The 14,955-nt window shown below is 47.4% G+C and overlaps 1 protein-coding gene across 1 annotated transcript; it reads right to left on the minus strand.

Annotated features, from left to right (window-relative positions):
- Nucleotides 1-6,286: 6,286 nt before the first annotated feature.
- Nucleotides 6,287-14,328, minus strand: DYNLRB1 (dynein light chain roadblock-type 1). Its single transcript, XM_080354604.1, has 4 exons — nt 14,277-14,328; nt 11,006-11,081; nt 8,465-8,632; nt 6,287-6,816 (listed from the first exon to the last, which is right to left on the minus strand). The coding sequence occupies exons 1-4, from the start codon at nt 14,277-14,279 to the stop codon at nt 6,773-6,775; spliced, it is 291 nt and encodes a 96-aa protein (XP_080210730.1). The 5' UTR covers nt 14,280-14,328; the 3' UTR covers nt 6,287-6,772.
- Between the last annotated feature and the right edge of the window lie 627 nt (nt 14,329-14,955).

The raw sequence follows: 14,955 nt of genomic DNA on the forward strand, positions 1-14,955 counted from the left end.
TCCGTCAGCTTCCACCGTCAACAAACCGGGTCATAAACCAACCTCACCCACATAATCAGGTATTTGCAATTCCCACAGCCACCTCCATCATTTCCCAACTAACGAGGCTGTTGTTTTCCCCGCTGCATCCAGAGCCACATCTGCACTGAATATTTTAGAGACCGCAGCACAACTACAAATAGGGCAGGCTATTTCTGGAGCTACCGTAAATGAACCAAAACATAACTGCAAACAGGACGTCAGCGCTTCGCAAAGAGCCACGTTTAATGTCCCTCCTCGATGCACGCCACAAGAAAAGCCGTGTTCTGCCAAGCAATGGCTCATTATTTACACCGAGTGGGCACGACACGCAAATGAACACAAAGTGTTACGGGATTCAGCACAACCTTGGTAAAAAAAGACATGAAAGACGCATCTACTAAAAAATTCTCCAATTATTGAAAGTGTCACCAATCAAAAGAAAAATATATTTAACTACAACTGAACATTTTTTTTTCCTTATAGAATTTATCCAAGAAAGGAAACAACGACTTTCATGGCCAATATCATGGATTTTCCTTGAGCAAGTGTAGCAGCAGTTCATTAAACGCATACTGGTAAGGAAGTGTAAACTGTTCAGATCACTTTTATAATTAAGATACAGGTATACACATTCATCTGTGATATAGGTCCTTTTAATCAGAAAATACATAAGGGAAAGCAGGAGTGTTGAATTAGATACAGCAAGCAGATCAGCTTTACAGACTGCATCCTCAGGCAAAGGATTTTTTATTACTATTGTTACAAAGCATTAACCCCTTTTTGATGAGAAGGATGAGGAACTCTTTCCAGTTTAGTGATCTGATCCCTGATTTTATCCATCATTGCAGAACTGGGGCTGTGACCCACAGGAGATGATTCATACACCCAGAATGGGAGAAAAGGCACCAGTTCATGGAAGCTCTGGAGCTCCTCAGCATGTTAATGTGTTTAAAAAATGGGGCATGGATCAAGGAAGTTTTACCTCTAATACAGCAGAGAATGATTTATACACTTCAGCCCTCAGCTCTCCTGAAAAATGGTGCGTGCAATAATACCTCTTGCCTGTTTGTATTGATGTCACTGGCAAAGCGCCTTATTTAAAGAGAGGCACTTCAGATCCAAAAGACCCCGGATCAAAGGTTTAATGAAGATAGAAGGAACCATCTGTATCAACCCAGCAGCAGCAAGCGCTGCCAGCATCACCTGGGATCAACAACAGGCTTTTCACATGCCAGCGCTCCCGGGGTAAACACCCCGATAATGAGCACCCTGGCTGCTTGTGAAAGCGCGTTAGCGGAGGGGAATCCTCCCGAAGGAATCCTGTCCTGCTGGTAAAGAAGCGTATTTTTGTCAGCAGATGTGCTGGTGCTGAGCGCTGACACGGGTTTGTTGGAGCTCACTGCCCTGGCTGCTCCTGCACGTCATGCTGGCTCCAGGAGCTGTGTGCTGGTTTGACTGAAAATGGGTTAATTTTCTTCCTGCAGTTAGAAACCTTTCTTTTCCATAGCTCATTATTTGCACTCAGTTTGAGAACAAGCAGATAACACCCAGAACAGAGTTAATGTTTTTACTTGCTCTGCTCTGAGACCAAGGACACGCCAAGCTCTGCTCACAGAGATGGGGCAGAGCTTAACTGACATCCAGATTGATCAGTAAGAGTATTCCATCCCATTAGCATCATGTTTCCTATAGAAAGAGTCCGGCTGTTGGGGGCTCTTCTGTTTTCTTGCCTGCTTGCTCTTGCTGTCGAGCGGGGGAGCTGGGTCAGGACACTCAGCCCGGCCTTTGCCACCCTGCAGAGCCTCTGGGCTTTTCTGCCTTTTTCCTCTCGTTTCTCTCTCTGGGATCGGCTTTAGGACCAGGCGTGGTTTGCTGGGAATGGCTGCTCAGTTGTGGATGGAGTTCATCTGGAATTGCCTTGAGTATCTTTTATTTTATATTCTATTTCTATTTTATATATATATATGTTTACTAGAACTGTATTAGTATTTAGTTATTTATTAAACTGTGTTCATCTCAATCCAAGTTTCTCCCTTCTCTTTTGATTCTCTCCCGTTGAGGGGGTGAGCGAGTGGCTGTCGTGGTTGTATTGCTGCCTGCGGTTAAACCACGACACTCTGACAGTGTAAGACCAGCCCGTATCGGTGTAACTACAGACTTTCACCTCTTACAGACGTGGCTACAAGTAACAGAAGCGTTAAGATAAGCTCAGACATAAATATCTCATACACAATGACGAGTGCTGCACAAGGCAGCTCAGCCATTGCCGGCAGAGCTGTCAGGAGGGCGCTGGAACAAACACAAGCTGGAGCAGCTTAAAAGAGCTGCTCCGAGGGGCATGGAAAACGTGTGTCCAAGCCTGGCTTCCGCAGTATTAACACATTATCACCTCTGTTGCTCTGCCAGGGCCTCATCCTGGCACAGTCAGCACAGGAGCGCCAGGTGGGGCTGGTCACAGCTGAGCTAACCTCAGGCTGGCCTTCCTTAGCTCCTGAATGCATGGGGCTGGTTTTCCAAGGCACGGACCGCAGAGCTCGCTGTTCAGACCCTCCTGTCGCACCCGGCGGTGTCTCCTGGCTGCAAAAAAGGCCATGATGCTCATTTTTTGATTCTTTCTCACTTTGGCAATAATTTTACCATACGAAATGGCCAGGCCCAAACTCAGCAAACACAGGGCAAGAGGCAGAACTGCATCCCATCGCTTCCTTGACCCTCTTTAAGATAATTTAGAAGTGAAATCCTCCCCTAACTTGCACACAGAGGAACAGCTGCTGGTCAGATCACTGCGACTCTCTGATGCTCCTGATCCAAGTCAGACATTGTTTTCTCCATAGTAAATGGAAGTTGTTGATCTTCAGCTTCATACACCTTTCCCTCTTTTTTCTAAAACAAACAAACCAAACCAAACCAACAAACAAAACCCCCCGAATTAAATTGAATTACCTTTGAATGCTAGTGTAAAGCAGCACTGGCACGTAAGCAAGGCCCTGCCCTGACCAGATGGATTTGAAAAGCTCCTGCATCCTCCAAAACCAACTTCTTCAAGACCCCTTTATTCAAGCTGCTGAGTGTATTTCAAGTCAGACTGCAAATAGTCCTTGAGAAACTCCCTCGAAACAAAACAGACACCAAGAACCAACCTCCTCCAAAACCCCAATCAGTCTGCACAGAACAGGAGCTCAGTAATTTCACTGCGAGTTTATGGTCTAAACACAATGCAGAAAAGAGGTATGATCTTTATTTTGCAATAGGGTTACTTAATACAGCTTGTTTAATAGAAAACACCTCAACACTGTCTCAAATTCAGACACCACACAAAACCACTGGTGGGGCAGCTGTCCTTAAGGAAGCGTCCAACATAAAGCAGGACACTACAGTTCTTTGCTGTTCAGAGTGACGCTGCCACCTACCAGGGACAACCAAAGTGTAGAAGCAGGTCAGCACCTCCGAGAAACATTTCCCTGCTTATGAACAACAAAAGACAGACAGAGGTACCTGAAGTCACTTTTTAATTCTGCCTTGCCTCACTATTCAGTTATTATCCGGAGACTTCAGCTTGCTGGAGATCATTTTTTGGAGACAGTATTCAATGACAACAGATCACACACATCATATAAGGTGCTGTGTGTCAGGACCATTTCAGCCCCTATTCGTGTTGGATGGCATGGCCTAAACCCAGATTCAATAATGAAAATAATTCATGCTCTGACAGTTATCTGTCAGTTTTCTGCAAGTAGGGAATGGATGTTTGTGTCGGTCCCTTCTTGGCACAGAACATGATCCCATGGCGATGCCAATGTAGTGTGGTCAAACACGTGCTGATGGGAGAAATGGTTCATAAACGGAGTAACAGCCGACACCAAGACATGATGACAGCAGAGATACACCCAGAATAGTGTAAAGCACCCTCCCCAGGTGCTGTGGGACTGACCACGGGTCGCAAACAGCATTTCTGACCTTCCCATTCATACACACTACCTCAAAAAATGAGACAGTCTTTAAATTAATGCCCAAGTCTGAAAAGGCATGGAAAGCAGACACTGAACATACAGGTGGTCTCAGCTGTTTGAGTCACCTCAGATCCACCTTGTGTGCTGAAACCCAGAAAAGTGTCTGAGTCAACACCCACATTTTTACTGATTCCAAAGCAGGAAAGCAGCTGCCTGGGACACCCAGGAACTCCTAGTGATGTCCTCAGTGTGGACAGCATCACACGCTCCAGCTACGGTTTGCAATTCTGACAGAGCAGGGCGAAACACGGGCGATGCGCTTCTGCTGACAGATACGTGAGCCAGGAGCGATCCCTCAGAGCACAATAAACGTCATCCCCTAATAAAACTGCAGTTACTCAGTCAAGGTTCTTCCTCTGATTGTACAGAACGTTTCGTGCCTGGAGGCTGTGGCTCTTTGCACAGGTGCACTTTGGTACAAATCCCTTTTGGACAGGTGAACACTGATAGACGGTTGAGGAGAAATGTATTGTGTAGACGGCAATGTATTGTGTAACTCGATTGTGGTTAATAATGTATGCAACGTGATTGGCTTAACTAACAGAAATAGGGCCTTCAAGAGGAACTTAAAGAAGATCACCTATCCAGCCTTAACTGCATCCTGGTGTGAAGCAAACTAAGCAACAAAGCATGACAAGGAGTCATGTATCAAATGGTTTCCAGGCCAAAGAGCAAGGGTTTATGAAAGTCCATCAAAAGGAAGACTGCTTACTTCAGCCCGAAGACCCTGATCGATGACCAGCAGGAAGCCGTGCGCATGCGCGACAAGGGGTGGGCATATTAAAATGATTTTGGGGAGCTAATTGTAATATGACTGCCCACTCTAAGAAACAGCATGAGTATGTATGAATTAACTGGCACAAAAATGGTGTGCAAGCTTTGGGAGTGATCCCCTTGCACATACTTGCTTTGTAACTCATCCTGAGTTGTAGAGTTTATTCCACATGTCTACACTTGTGTCACAATTGGCTCCACCGCCGTGAATCCCCAGCACCGTGGGATGGAGAGGGCTGAAGGAGCCAATGCTCCCATCACACTGCAGCGCTGGCTGTGCAAGCTGCCCAAGCACACAAACGCAGCGTTGACAGCATACGAATTGCTGAACCTGGGCCAGGACCGTCTGCACGTCTGTCCTGGTTTTGTTAAAACCAAGTTTCTCTTTTAGTGAATGTGCATGTCAGCTGAAGCTTCATATCAGCTGCATTTTCCTGGAGAACCAGATACATGTTTTGGTAAACATAGCAATGGAATGCGAAGTTATTGATCAGCATGGATGGACATCTCGGGAGAGGGGCAACGAGAAACTGGTGACCAAGGAACTGACCAACTGTGTATAACATTCCATTCACGTGAATACTTCATATAAAAGTGGGAGATCATGAGGATCTCGTCCCTTTTTCCTTATGCTGACATTAGGAGAGGACCTTGTGAGTCATCCCTGCAAACTGAGACCAGTGACAGACTGAATCCAGCTCCGGGTGGCTGCAGAGTCCAGTCCAGGACTTCAGGTGCTGGCTCTGCAGTTGCTGGGACTTTCAAGATTGGTTTTGTATATTTTGTATTATTTTCTCTATTTTATTAGTAGCATTAGTAAAACATTGTTAATTTTTCCAATTCTCTTCTCTCTGTCCTTCTTTCCCTCCCGATCGCCTGTGCTGAGTGGGAAGCGGCGAGAGGGAGGGAACGAAAGGGGAAGGGGGAAAGGAGAGGAGGTTAACAATACATCTGCCAGGGTTTGATTGTCACCCCGCAATCTAAACCCTCAACAATGTCGCTAGGACTCTTCGGGACGAGTCAGAGTTGCGTCTGTTGCACACGTGACAAACATCTTCAATGCAGATGTTTTGCACGAATTATTGAGCTCTGCGTGCAATTACAAGGCTCTATCAAGGCTACAAAAATAAGCCCTTTATTATTTTGGAGGACCCAGATGACCTTCTGTCCTTAATGGCCATGGCTAAACATTACTAAAGGAAGACACCAGATAAAGCTGGATACTGGATTGTGCTATTAGGAGAGCTCCAAGGGGCAGTCAATGGCCCTGCCACAGCGTTTCTGTCTAAAACAAAAAGGAGGTGGTAGGAAAATACGCAATTATGCATCTATTGCACACGCACTTAGACTAAAACCTTGTTTAGAGAAAGCAACAGATTAGTAAAAATAGTCCTAAGTAGGTTCTGTTTTCTGAAGAAAAACCCAGTCAATCATGAGAATAATTAAAACCTTCAGAAGGAAAACACATAAGGCAAAACCAGTCACTGATGACACTTTTTAATTTGATATGGCCAGACTCTTTCAAAGTAACTTGTAAAACCAACAGAATAAGACACAACCAGAGGACAGACAAGTTTCATATTTACAAAAGTAATAGTGTAAAAGTAATTCAAAAGTAATAGTGTAAAAGCATTTTTCAAATAGTGGTGACAGAAGCACGGAAACATACAAAGCATAATGTGTTTTAGAACATTATTATAGTTTTATTATATTATCTTCTTAACTATTAAAAGAATCTGTTGAATTTTACTGCCTGATTCTAATTCACCATCTCGTCCTCAAAACAACTTGCGATACAAACTAAAGAAAGCCACTTTTTCTGCTTGTAAACAACAAAACCACCTGCTTTTGTTTTCCCAGACGTGGCTGAAGTGACACAGCAGAGTTAACACGAACGCTCTATTCATTACCATTAAATTAACTAAAAACAGTTGAGCAAAGGGAAAAAAACAGACCAAATCAGTGAATCATTCAGTTGGATTCTGGATGACGATCAGGAAGTAGTCTTTATCTGGAGAAAAACAAAACACAACAAAATCATTCCTTCATTGCTGATATTTGTTCACAGCAGCAGTAAATGTCAGCATTTTTTCACATCATGTTGATACACTGGGAATGATAGAGTCCTGACATTCATTCTCAATGAGCAAAACAGGCTTGGCATCTCACATCACTTATGAGCCTTACTGAGAACAGGTGTCAGCTTTAGAAACTCCACGCTCCCAAATCAACTGAATTTAGCTCAGTTTGCACCTAGGAAACTCTAACTGGGGCGGCTGGAGCTGCGGTTTTGCGGGAGCAATGCTCATTCCTCTCTTTTCATGCCTCGCATGGAAACCAGAGGCTGCCTCAGCATCAACCCCAGAGCCGGGCTTAAGATCTGCCTCGGCCAGCCCCGAGGAGAGGTTTATTGCAGCTGCCATCCCCTGCTGCGGCACAGCCCGCCGTGGGGCAGCACCAAGGAACAAAGCCGAGTTCCTGCCCCATGAGCAACCTGCGCTCATCTCGCTGCTTCCCAGGTGTCCTGGCTTTGTTAAAACCAAGTTTCTCTTTTAGTGAATGTGCCTGTCAGCTCAAGCTTCATATCAGCTGCATTTTCCTGGAGAACCAGATACATGTTTTGGTAAACATAGCAATGGAATGTGAAGTTATTGATCAGCATGGATGGACATCTCGGGAGAGGGGCAACGAGAAACTGGCGACCAAGAAACTGACCAACTGTGTATAACATCCCATTCACGTGAATACTTCATATAAAAGTGGGAGATCACAAGGATCTCGTCCCTTTTTGCTTATGGCGACATTAGGAGAGGACCTTGCGAGTCGTCCCTGTGAACTGAGGCCAGTGACAGACTGAATCCAGCTCCGGTTGGCTGTAGAGTCCAGTCCAGGACTTCAGGTGCTTGCTCTGCAGTTGCTGGGACTTCCAAGATTAGTTTTGTACATTTTGTATGATTTTCTCTATTCTTATTAGTAAAACATTTTTAATTTTTCCAACTCTCTTCTCTCTGTCCTTCTTTCCCTCCCGATCGCCTGTGCTGAGTGGGAAGGGGGGCGAGGGAGGGGCAAAAGGGGAAGGCGGGGAGGAGAGGAGGTTAACAATATATCTGCCAGAATTTTATTGTCACCCCACAATCAAAACCCTCGAAACTAGGGCATAATTGGATGAAATGAGGATGTTCCCTGAAAGGATGGTTGCTGCTGCTACATTCTACAACTCATTATTCCAGCTGCAATATGCTCTATTACTTTTCTCTGAACTGGAAAATCTATTAGACTGTTTTACTTTATCACTTTGTCTACAGTGCGGAGCTGGAATCGCTCTCCAAACATATTCCTTTCCAACTCTTGTGGTTTTATACTGAAAGCACAAAACATGAGAGGCTGCAACACGCTCTCAAACGCTATTTAACACCTTCTACTTTGATCACCCTGAAATGAGGGAAGCGATTTCCCATATTCAAACGGGAAAAAAGCAAGTTTAGGTCAATGATAAAAGCTCTCGACTGACAAGAAAGCAGAACAGCTTCTTGGAAGGGATTATACAATATGAATAAAAGCAGCAGGCAGAACAGTCGTCTCAGGCTGACAGTGTCAATCGCATGAGAAAAGAGCTGCACTGGATTCCCTGATCCCTGCTCTACTCCACTCGCTTTTACCTGGTGCAACCATGATTTCGTTTTTCTTGGAGCGGATGCGCAGGAACGTGAGGTCGTTCTGGGGATCGATGTCCCGCACGGTGCTCCGGGCCTTCATGATGAAGCTGTGCATGAGGCCCGCGTACTGGATCGTCGTGGAGTTGTCCATAGTGCTTTTGATAGGGATACCTGCAAAACAGGGTCAGTGACAAAACTGCAGAACTAACTCCGCCGTGGGCAGCACCAGGTCCAGCTGGGGTGGCCATTTAACCTCAGCAGATGTTGTTGCTACACCAGGGATTCTTTTTAAAGGCTTAAATGGAGAACACAAACAGAAATACGATGTGGAAAGGCTAAGATCTGGAACTGCAGGTGTAGGCCAGAAGAACTGTTTACCTCTAGTAGCATCAGTGCGTTACTTTTGCTTTTTCATTTAATTGTTTACTTATGAAATTTATAAATTGAAATAAATAACAACAAAAATATCTGTGACAGAGAGAGGAAATACCAATGTTTCAATGCTTTTCTCCTGACTAGGGACAGCTTTTCCTTTCAGAAAGGCTCTTGAACATCACAGCTGGGCTGGGATCGGTGCTGATTACTGAGCACATCGGTTGCTGCATCACACAGGTATGGGGCCTGTACCTAGTGCAGTCCCTCAAGGGTCGGTACTGGGACCAGTATTATTCAATATATTCATCAACAACTTGGATGAGGTAACAGAGTGACTGTCAGCAAGTTTGCTGCTGACACCAAGCTGGGAGGAGTGGTGACACTGGAAGCTGTGCTGCCATCAGAGACCTGGACAGGCTGGAGAGCTAGGCGGGGAGAAATGTAATGAAATAGAACAAGGGCAAGTGTAGAGTCTTGAATCTGGGCAGGAACAACCCCAGGCTCCAGTGTAAGTTGGGGAATGACCTATTAGAGAGCAGCGTAGGGGAAAGGGACCTGGGGGTCCTGGGGACAGCAGGATGACCATGAGCCAGCACTGGGCCCTTGTGGCCAGGAAGCCAATGGGACCTGGGGTGGGTTAGAAGGGGGTGGTCAGTAGGTCAGAGAGGTTCTCCTGCCCCTCTGCTCTGCCCTGGGGAGACCACACCTGGAATCTTGTGTCCAGTTGTGGCCCCTCAGTTCCAGCAGGACAGGGAACTGCTGGAGAGAGTCCAGCGCAGCCACCAAGATGCTGGAGGGAGTGGAGCATCTCCCGTGTGAGGAAAGGCTGAGGGAGCTGGGGCTCTGGAGCTGGACAAGAGGAGACTGAGGGGGGACTCATTCCTGGGGATCAATATGGAAAGGGGGAGTGTCAGGAGGATGGAGCCAGGCTCTGCTGGTGACAACCAGGGACAGGACAAGGGGCAATGGGTGCAAACTGGAACACAGGAGGTTCCACTTAAATTTGAGAAGAACCTTGTTCCCAGTGAGGGTGTCAGAGCCTGGCCCAGGCTGCCCAGGGGGGTTGTGGAGTCTCCTTCTCTGCAGACATTCCAACCCGCCTGGACACCTTCCTGTGTAACCTCATCTGGGTGTTCCTGCTCCATGGGGGGATTGCACTGGATGAGCTTTCCAGGTCCCTTCCAACCCCTGACATTCTGGGGTTCTGTGAAGGTGAAGGCTCAAGGTTCAGCCGCAGGAGCTGACACTGTCCTGCAACGTCCCTGGTTCAGCTCTTGCGCCCCAGCCAAGAGGGCAGAGAAACCAACACACTTTGGCCAGAGCTTTCCCTCCATTATACTTCTGCCACCCAATAGATACGTTTCCCCAGAAAAAGGCAGCTAAAATTCAGCTCATGTGTCCGAACAACGCAGCAGCCAACTACCAACTACTGGCACAGCACAAAAACCGCTGCAGGTGTTTGTTCAAATAAGTGCAGCTCCAGCCTGGAGAGCATGATCCATTATTTACCATCATGAAAAAGCAGCGAGCAGGAACACAAGCTGCATATCAGTATAAAAGAATCTGATCTTCAATATATTCATATACAGCTGCTGTCTGTCATCTTTCCTAAGGTTTACTTCTAGGAAATATTCAATTTAAAAAGATAATGACACAATTTTAAGAAGCTGGGCTGCTTCCAGTGTATTTAGGGGGCTCTGAACAAGTCTGTTCTATTGGGCCCTTCACTGAGTCCAGAAAGAGATAACCAGCTTACGAGTGTCATGAATGACAAGGCGGTTGGGGCTGGAAGGGACCTCAGGAGACCATCGAGTCCAAGAGGCCGAGACTGCAGCGCTCTGGACATGCACAGCAGCAACATTTCAGATGCTGTGAGAGGTTTTAGCGCTACTGACAAAGCCTTTGAGCTAACACAGCCTCAAACACTGGCATAACTCAAGTATTTCTAAGCGTTTGCTATTTATCTTCATTTATTTACTTCCCAAAACAATAAAGAGAGTTTGCAAAAAAGCAGAAATAAGAAACCAATTTTTCTTGTCTCTCTGCTTTGGCTACAGTAAAATCTTCACTTAAAGACAGACTGGAATCTAAATGCAAGTAGCACCATCAGCAGTTTTTAAAGTGCATGTTCAGAAGTTACATCTCAGAAAACCGAGACTGACACTGTACCTTCAGAATTAACCACAATGATTCCTTGCACTCCTTTTTGGCTCTGGATTCGCTTCAGCGTTTCTTCCACCTCAGCCTGCAAACAGAAAAAGCCCAAATCAATAGATGAGAGCTGCTGTTTGCCTTCCACCAAAGCTCTGGATTCATGTGTCCAAGAATAAAGCTGCACCAAGATGATTCAGGCAGATTTTACCTACACCGCCCTATGCAGCGACATGTCTGTGCTTTGGTACCACCTCCTCTGCACCACCTTTTCAGTTGTTTTCCATCTTCGCTCTTCGCTCACTTGCGATTATAATCGTGTGGAAACTCGGAAGTCCTCTCTAATCTTTGCCCTTTCTCTGCAACCTCACCCATCAGCTCCTCACTGCAGGATGGCAGCTGGAACACTGCTGCGTCACACTGCTGCGTCACACTGCTGCCCCTCAGGTGGCAAGCAAAAAGCACATAAGAAAATACACGTGGAATTTATAATTTTTAAATTAAAAAAAATAATAATTTTCATTTTAAAAATAATTGTATATATATTTTTTAATATTTTTTCTGCATTCTTCATGCAAGGCTACCTCCCCTTTTATCAAATGAATGCTAAGAGCAATCACAAATAAGTAAGGGGAAAACCAGCGAATAAATACTATTTATTTCTAATTATGATTTATGCTGGGATAACTAACAAGATTATAACCACTAAAAATAATTTACAACTTTGTGAAATCAACTTAAAAAACTCCAAAAACTGAAGGCCAAGGCAAAAGTCCCTTTGTCTTTGTAAAAATCACCATCAACTTTGGAAGAGCTTTCAAACCTTTCTGCGCAACTGCAAGACATCAATCAAAATTCACCTACGTGTTCTCTGACAGGGTCATAAAGCCTCAGCACCGGAGCTTCTTCCACAGCCGGGTGAACATTTGGCACTTTCTATTCCCATTAAAGGAAACAGAGACACGCGGCATCTTTCAGGTCTTGCTAGAGAGTCGCACAGCAGCGCTCTCGTGGGGGCAGGAATCACCTGAACCTGGGGAAGGTGAGACCCACCCGGCGCATTTGGCCACGGCAGCTGTTCCTGGGGCATCATGAAAACCCTCTGTCTGATTTCACCCCACAGCACGAGAACGTGGGCTCGTTATAAACCCCGCTCCCTTGTCCTAACAAAACCACACGGCCTCAACCTCAGACCTGCAAACCAATTTTCCGCAGGGTGCTGTCGGTACAAGCAGCTCGGAGTAACAAACTGTCGCTGATAAGAGACGGCGCCACTGGAGTTTGTCTTTACGAAGCGGAGTTTTTCTGTCTTATCCAGCATAGAAAAATTCAGTCTTTTCAACAAAGCTCTTGATTATTTCTCAATGCTGGACTATTTTCAAATAGAAGACAAGGGAAGCGGAACAAAGACCGTGTGTACGGATGCTGAGAGGAATATGGCGGCATATTCAAGTCCAAAATAACTTCCTGACTTATTAGCAGTATTTAAGTCCTGATTTGTTAAATACTTTCTTTCATTGGACCTTAACTAATTCGTCTGGATGCAAAGAAGCATCTGCAGAGAACAACACCAATTTTTAATTTCTTCTAACAACCGATAGATAATCTAATGACAAGGGGGGTGATCTGCGGCTGACATGGGAAGGTCTTGCTCCTCCTGTTCTTACTCCCCGACATGGGGAGCTCTGGTGCTTGTCCAACAGCTCCGCAAGCCAGTTCAGCTCAGCAGAGCAGCAAAAACACTGCTGAGAAAAAAAAATGTACATTTAACTTGCAAAACAAACAAAAGCTATCTTCACAAAGGGATGGATAACTACAAAAGGTAGTAAATGGGGCAGGAGAGATGCACACTTCAAAAGGAGAATAAATACTCCCCATCACTGTTTTCCTCTTCCATAACCTTTGCTGTATATACAACAGTGGCCTTTGCCTTTCTGTTTTCATCTAGAATGCTTTAACTCCTCAGTTTGCTGAAAAAATCTTTTATTAGACCATTTCAACTCCACACCTTCCATTTAGGTCAATATATATTTCTTTAGAAATTTTTCCATGTATTTTCATCCCCCGTTTCACAAACACAAACTGGCCAACAAGACACCTGAACAGGAAACAACCTCCAGCACAACCACGACAAAATAAATATGGTCCAGGTTCCAAAGAATACTGAACAGCCAGTTGGCTTAAAACGGCCTTTCCCCTGACTGCTTCCAGCTTTAGGAGCTGTAACCTGGTAGCCACGAGAAACACAAACGTTTTCCTTGGACGGCACCTTCCCCCATCCCGGGGGGTGTTCGAGTGTCTGACAGAATGAACTGAAGGGTTCAGTCCCCGCGATGATTTGGGGCAGGATCCACAGCCCCAGGCGGGCCGGGTGAATCCCGTGGTGACAGCACAGGGACTGTCCCTCTGTCTTGCTCCAGCTGCCCTGGGCTTGTACCCCTCAGAGAAGGAGTCTGATCACACTCTCATGTCACCTGAAAAACCACCAGGCACAGCTGAGAGCAGAGGGACCCACCTCAGACCACGGCACGTCTCCCCCTTTCCTAAGGTCTCATCACCTCACTTTTAGCTTAGGAAACACACGGCTCATTTCACAACCCCAGCAGCATCTTCTCTGTCGCATCATCTCCATGGGGATTTCATGTCACACAAAGATGCTGTAGGGCAGGTTTGCATGCTGGAGGGAGCTCCCAGCCTGGGAGGGGAGGACACCCCGAGCAGCAGCCAAGTGTCCTCGGGATGGCACCGGGTCTGGGGACACGCAGCCCCTCAGGCTCACTGCCCACCGCCCCACAGCTCAGAGCAAACCTGGGACACGCGTTCTCATGGACACACCTGCAGGAAAGGACCCGCAAGATCAGGGTGACAAGGTGTGTGTGACACGGGGTGTGACCCCGGCCAGGCCACAATCAGCACAGACCCCCCTCACCCCCACTTCACAACACACCGACCGCACCCGCGCGGTCCGGAGCCCGAACCGAACCCGGCCCGAACCGGTGTGACCAGGGCAAACCGGATAGAGACGGACGGACAGCGGACGGCCCAGAGACCCGCCCGGGCGGGGCAGCCCCGGCACCGGTCCCTCCGCCCCGCTCCGCGCCAACACGGGCGTTTCCCACGGCGGAGCACCCGAGAGGCGGCGCCTCCCCAGCCGGCCCGGGGCAGCGCCAAGGGGACGGGACGGGACGGGATGAGAACGGGACGGGCCGGGACGAGAACGGGCCGGGATGAGAACGGGCCGGGCCGGGCCCCGCGGTTCTGACCGGGCCCCGCGCGCTGCCTCACCCACCATCTCGAGCCGCCTCCGCTCCGCCCGCTCCGGGCAACGCGCGCATGCGCCGCCCGCTCGGCCAATCCGCGGGAGGAGCGGCCGGAAGCGGCCCTGGCACCGCAGGGGTGGGGCCGAGCAGCGGCACTTCCGCCCGGGGCACGTACGGGCGGCGGGAGGTTGTTTAGGGCCGGCGCCGCAGCGCTCCGTGTGCCCGCCGCCAGGCCGCCTGCACGGAACGGGTAACGAGGGGCCTGGCGCCTGGCCCCGGCAGGGCGGAAGGACCGAGAGACGTCGGACTGTGAATCCTTAACGTAAAACACAGTCTCTTCCCGGAATTGTGCACACTGACACCTGTATTTACAAGTTAATTGAGGGGGAAGGGTAGCCAAAGTATCAGGAATCCATACTGATAAGGGGAAGGTATTGTATGTGTCGGGGCGGTCTGTAAATCCTGCAGTACCAACCCATGGGGAACGGGAGGGAAAGTGTGGTGGGGATTTTGGGGGGACATAAGCAGGGGCTTTTTGCCCTGTTAGGTGTGCCTGCCGTTAGGTAGAACACCCAGTCTTGCAAAATCATTATTAAAATACGCTTTGCTGAGAGATCCTGCCTGGGCCTGTTATATTTGCAAAATAATCGTTTCCTACATTCTCTGAAGAAAAAGCAGTTTCCATGCCCAAGCCCAGCGCTCTCAGTC

Source organism: Nesoenas mayeri, assembly GCF_963082525.1.
Source record: "Nesoenas mayeri genome assembly, chromosome: 16".
Lineage (NCBI taxonomy): Eukaryota > Metazoa > Chordata > Aves > Columbiformes > Columbidae > Nesoenas > Nesoenas mayeri.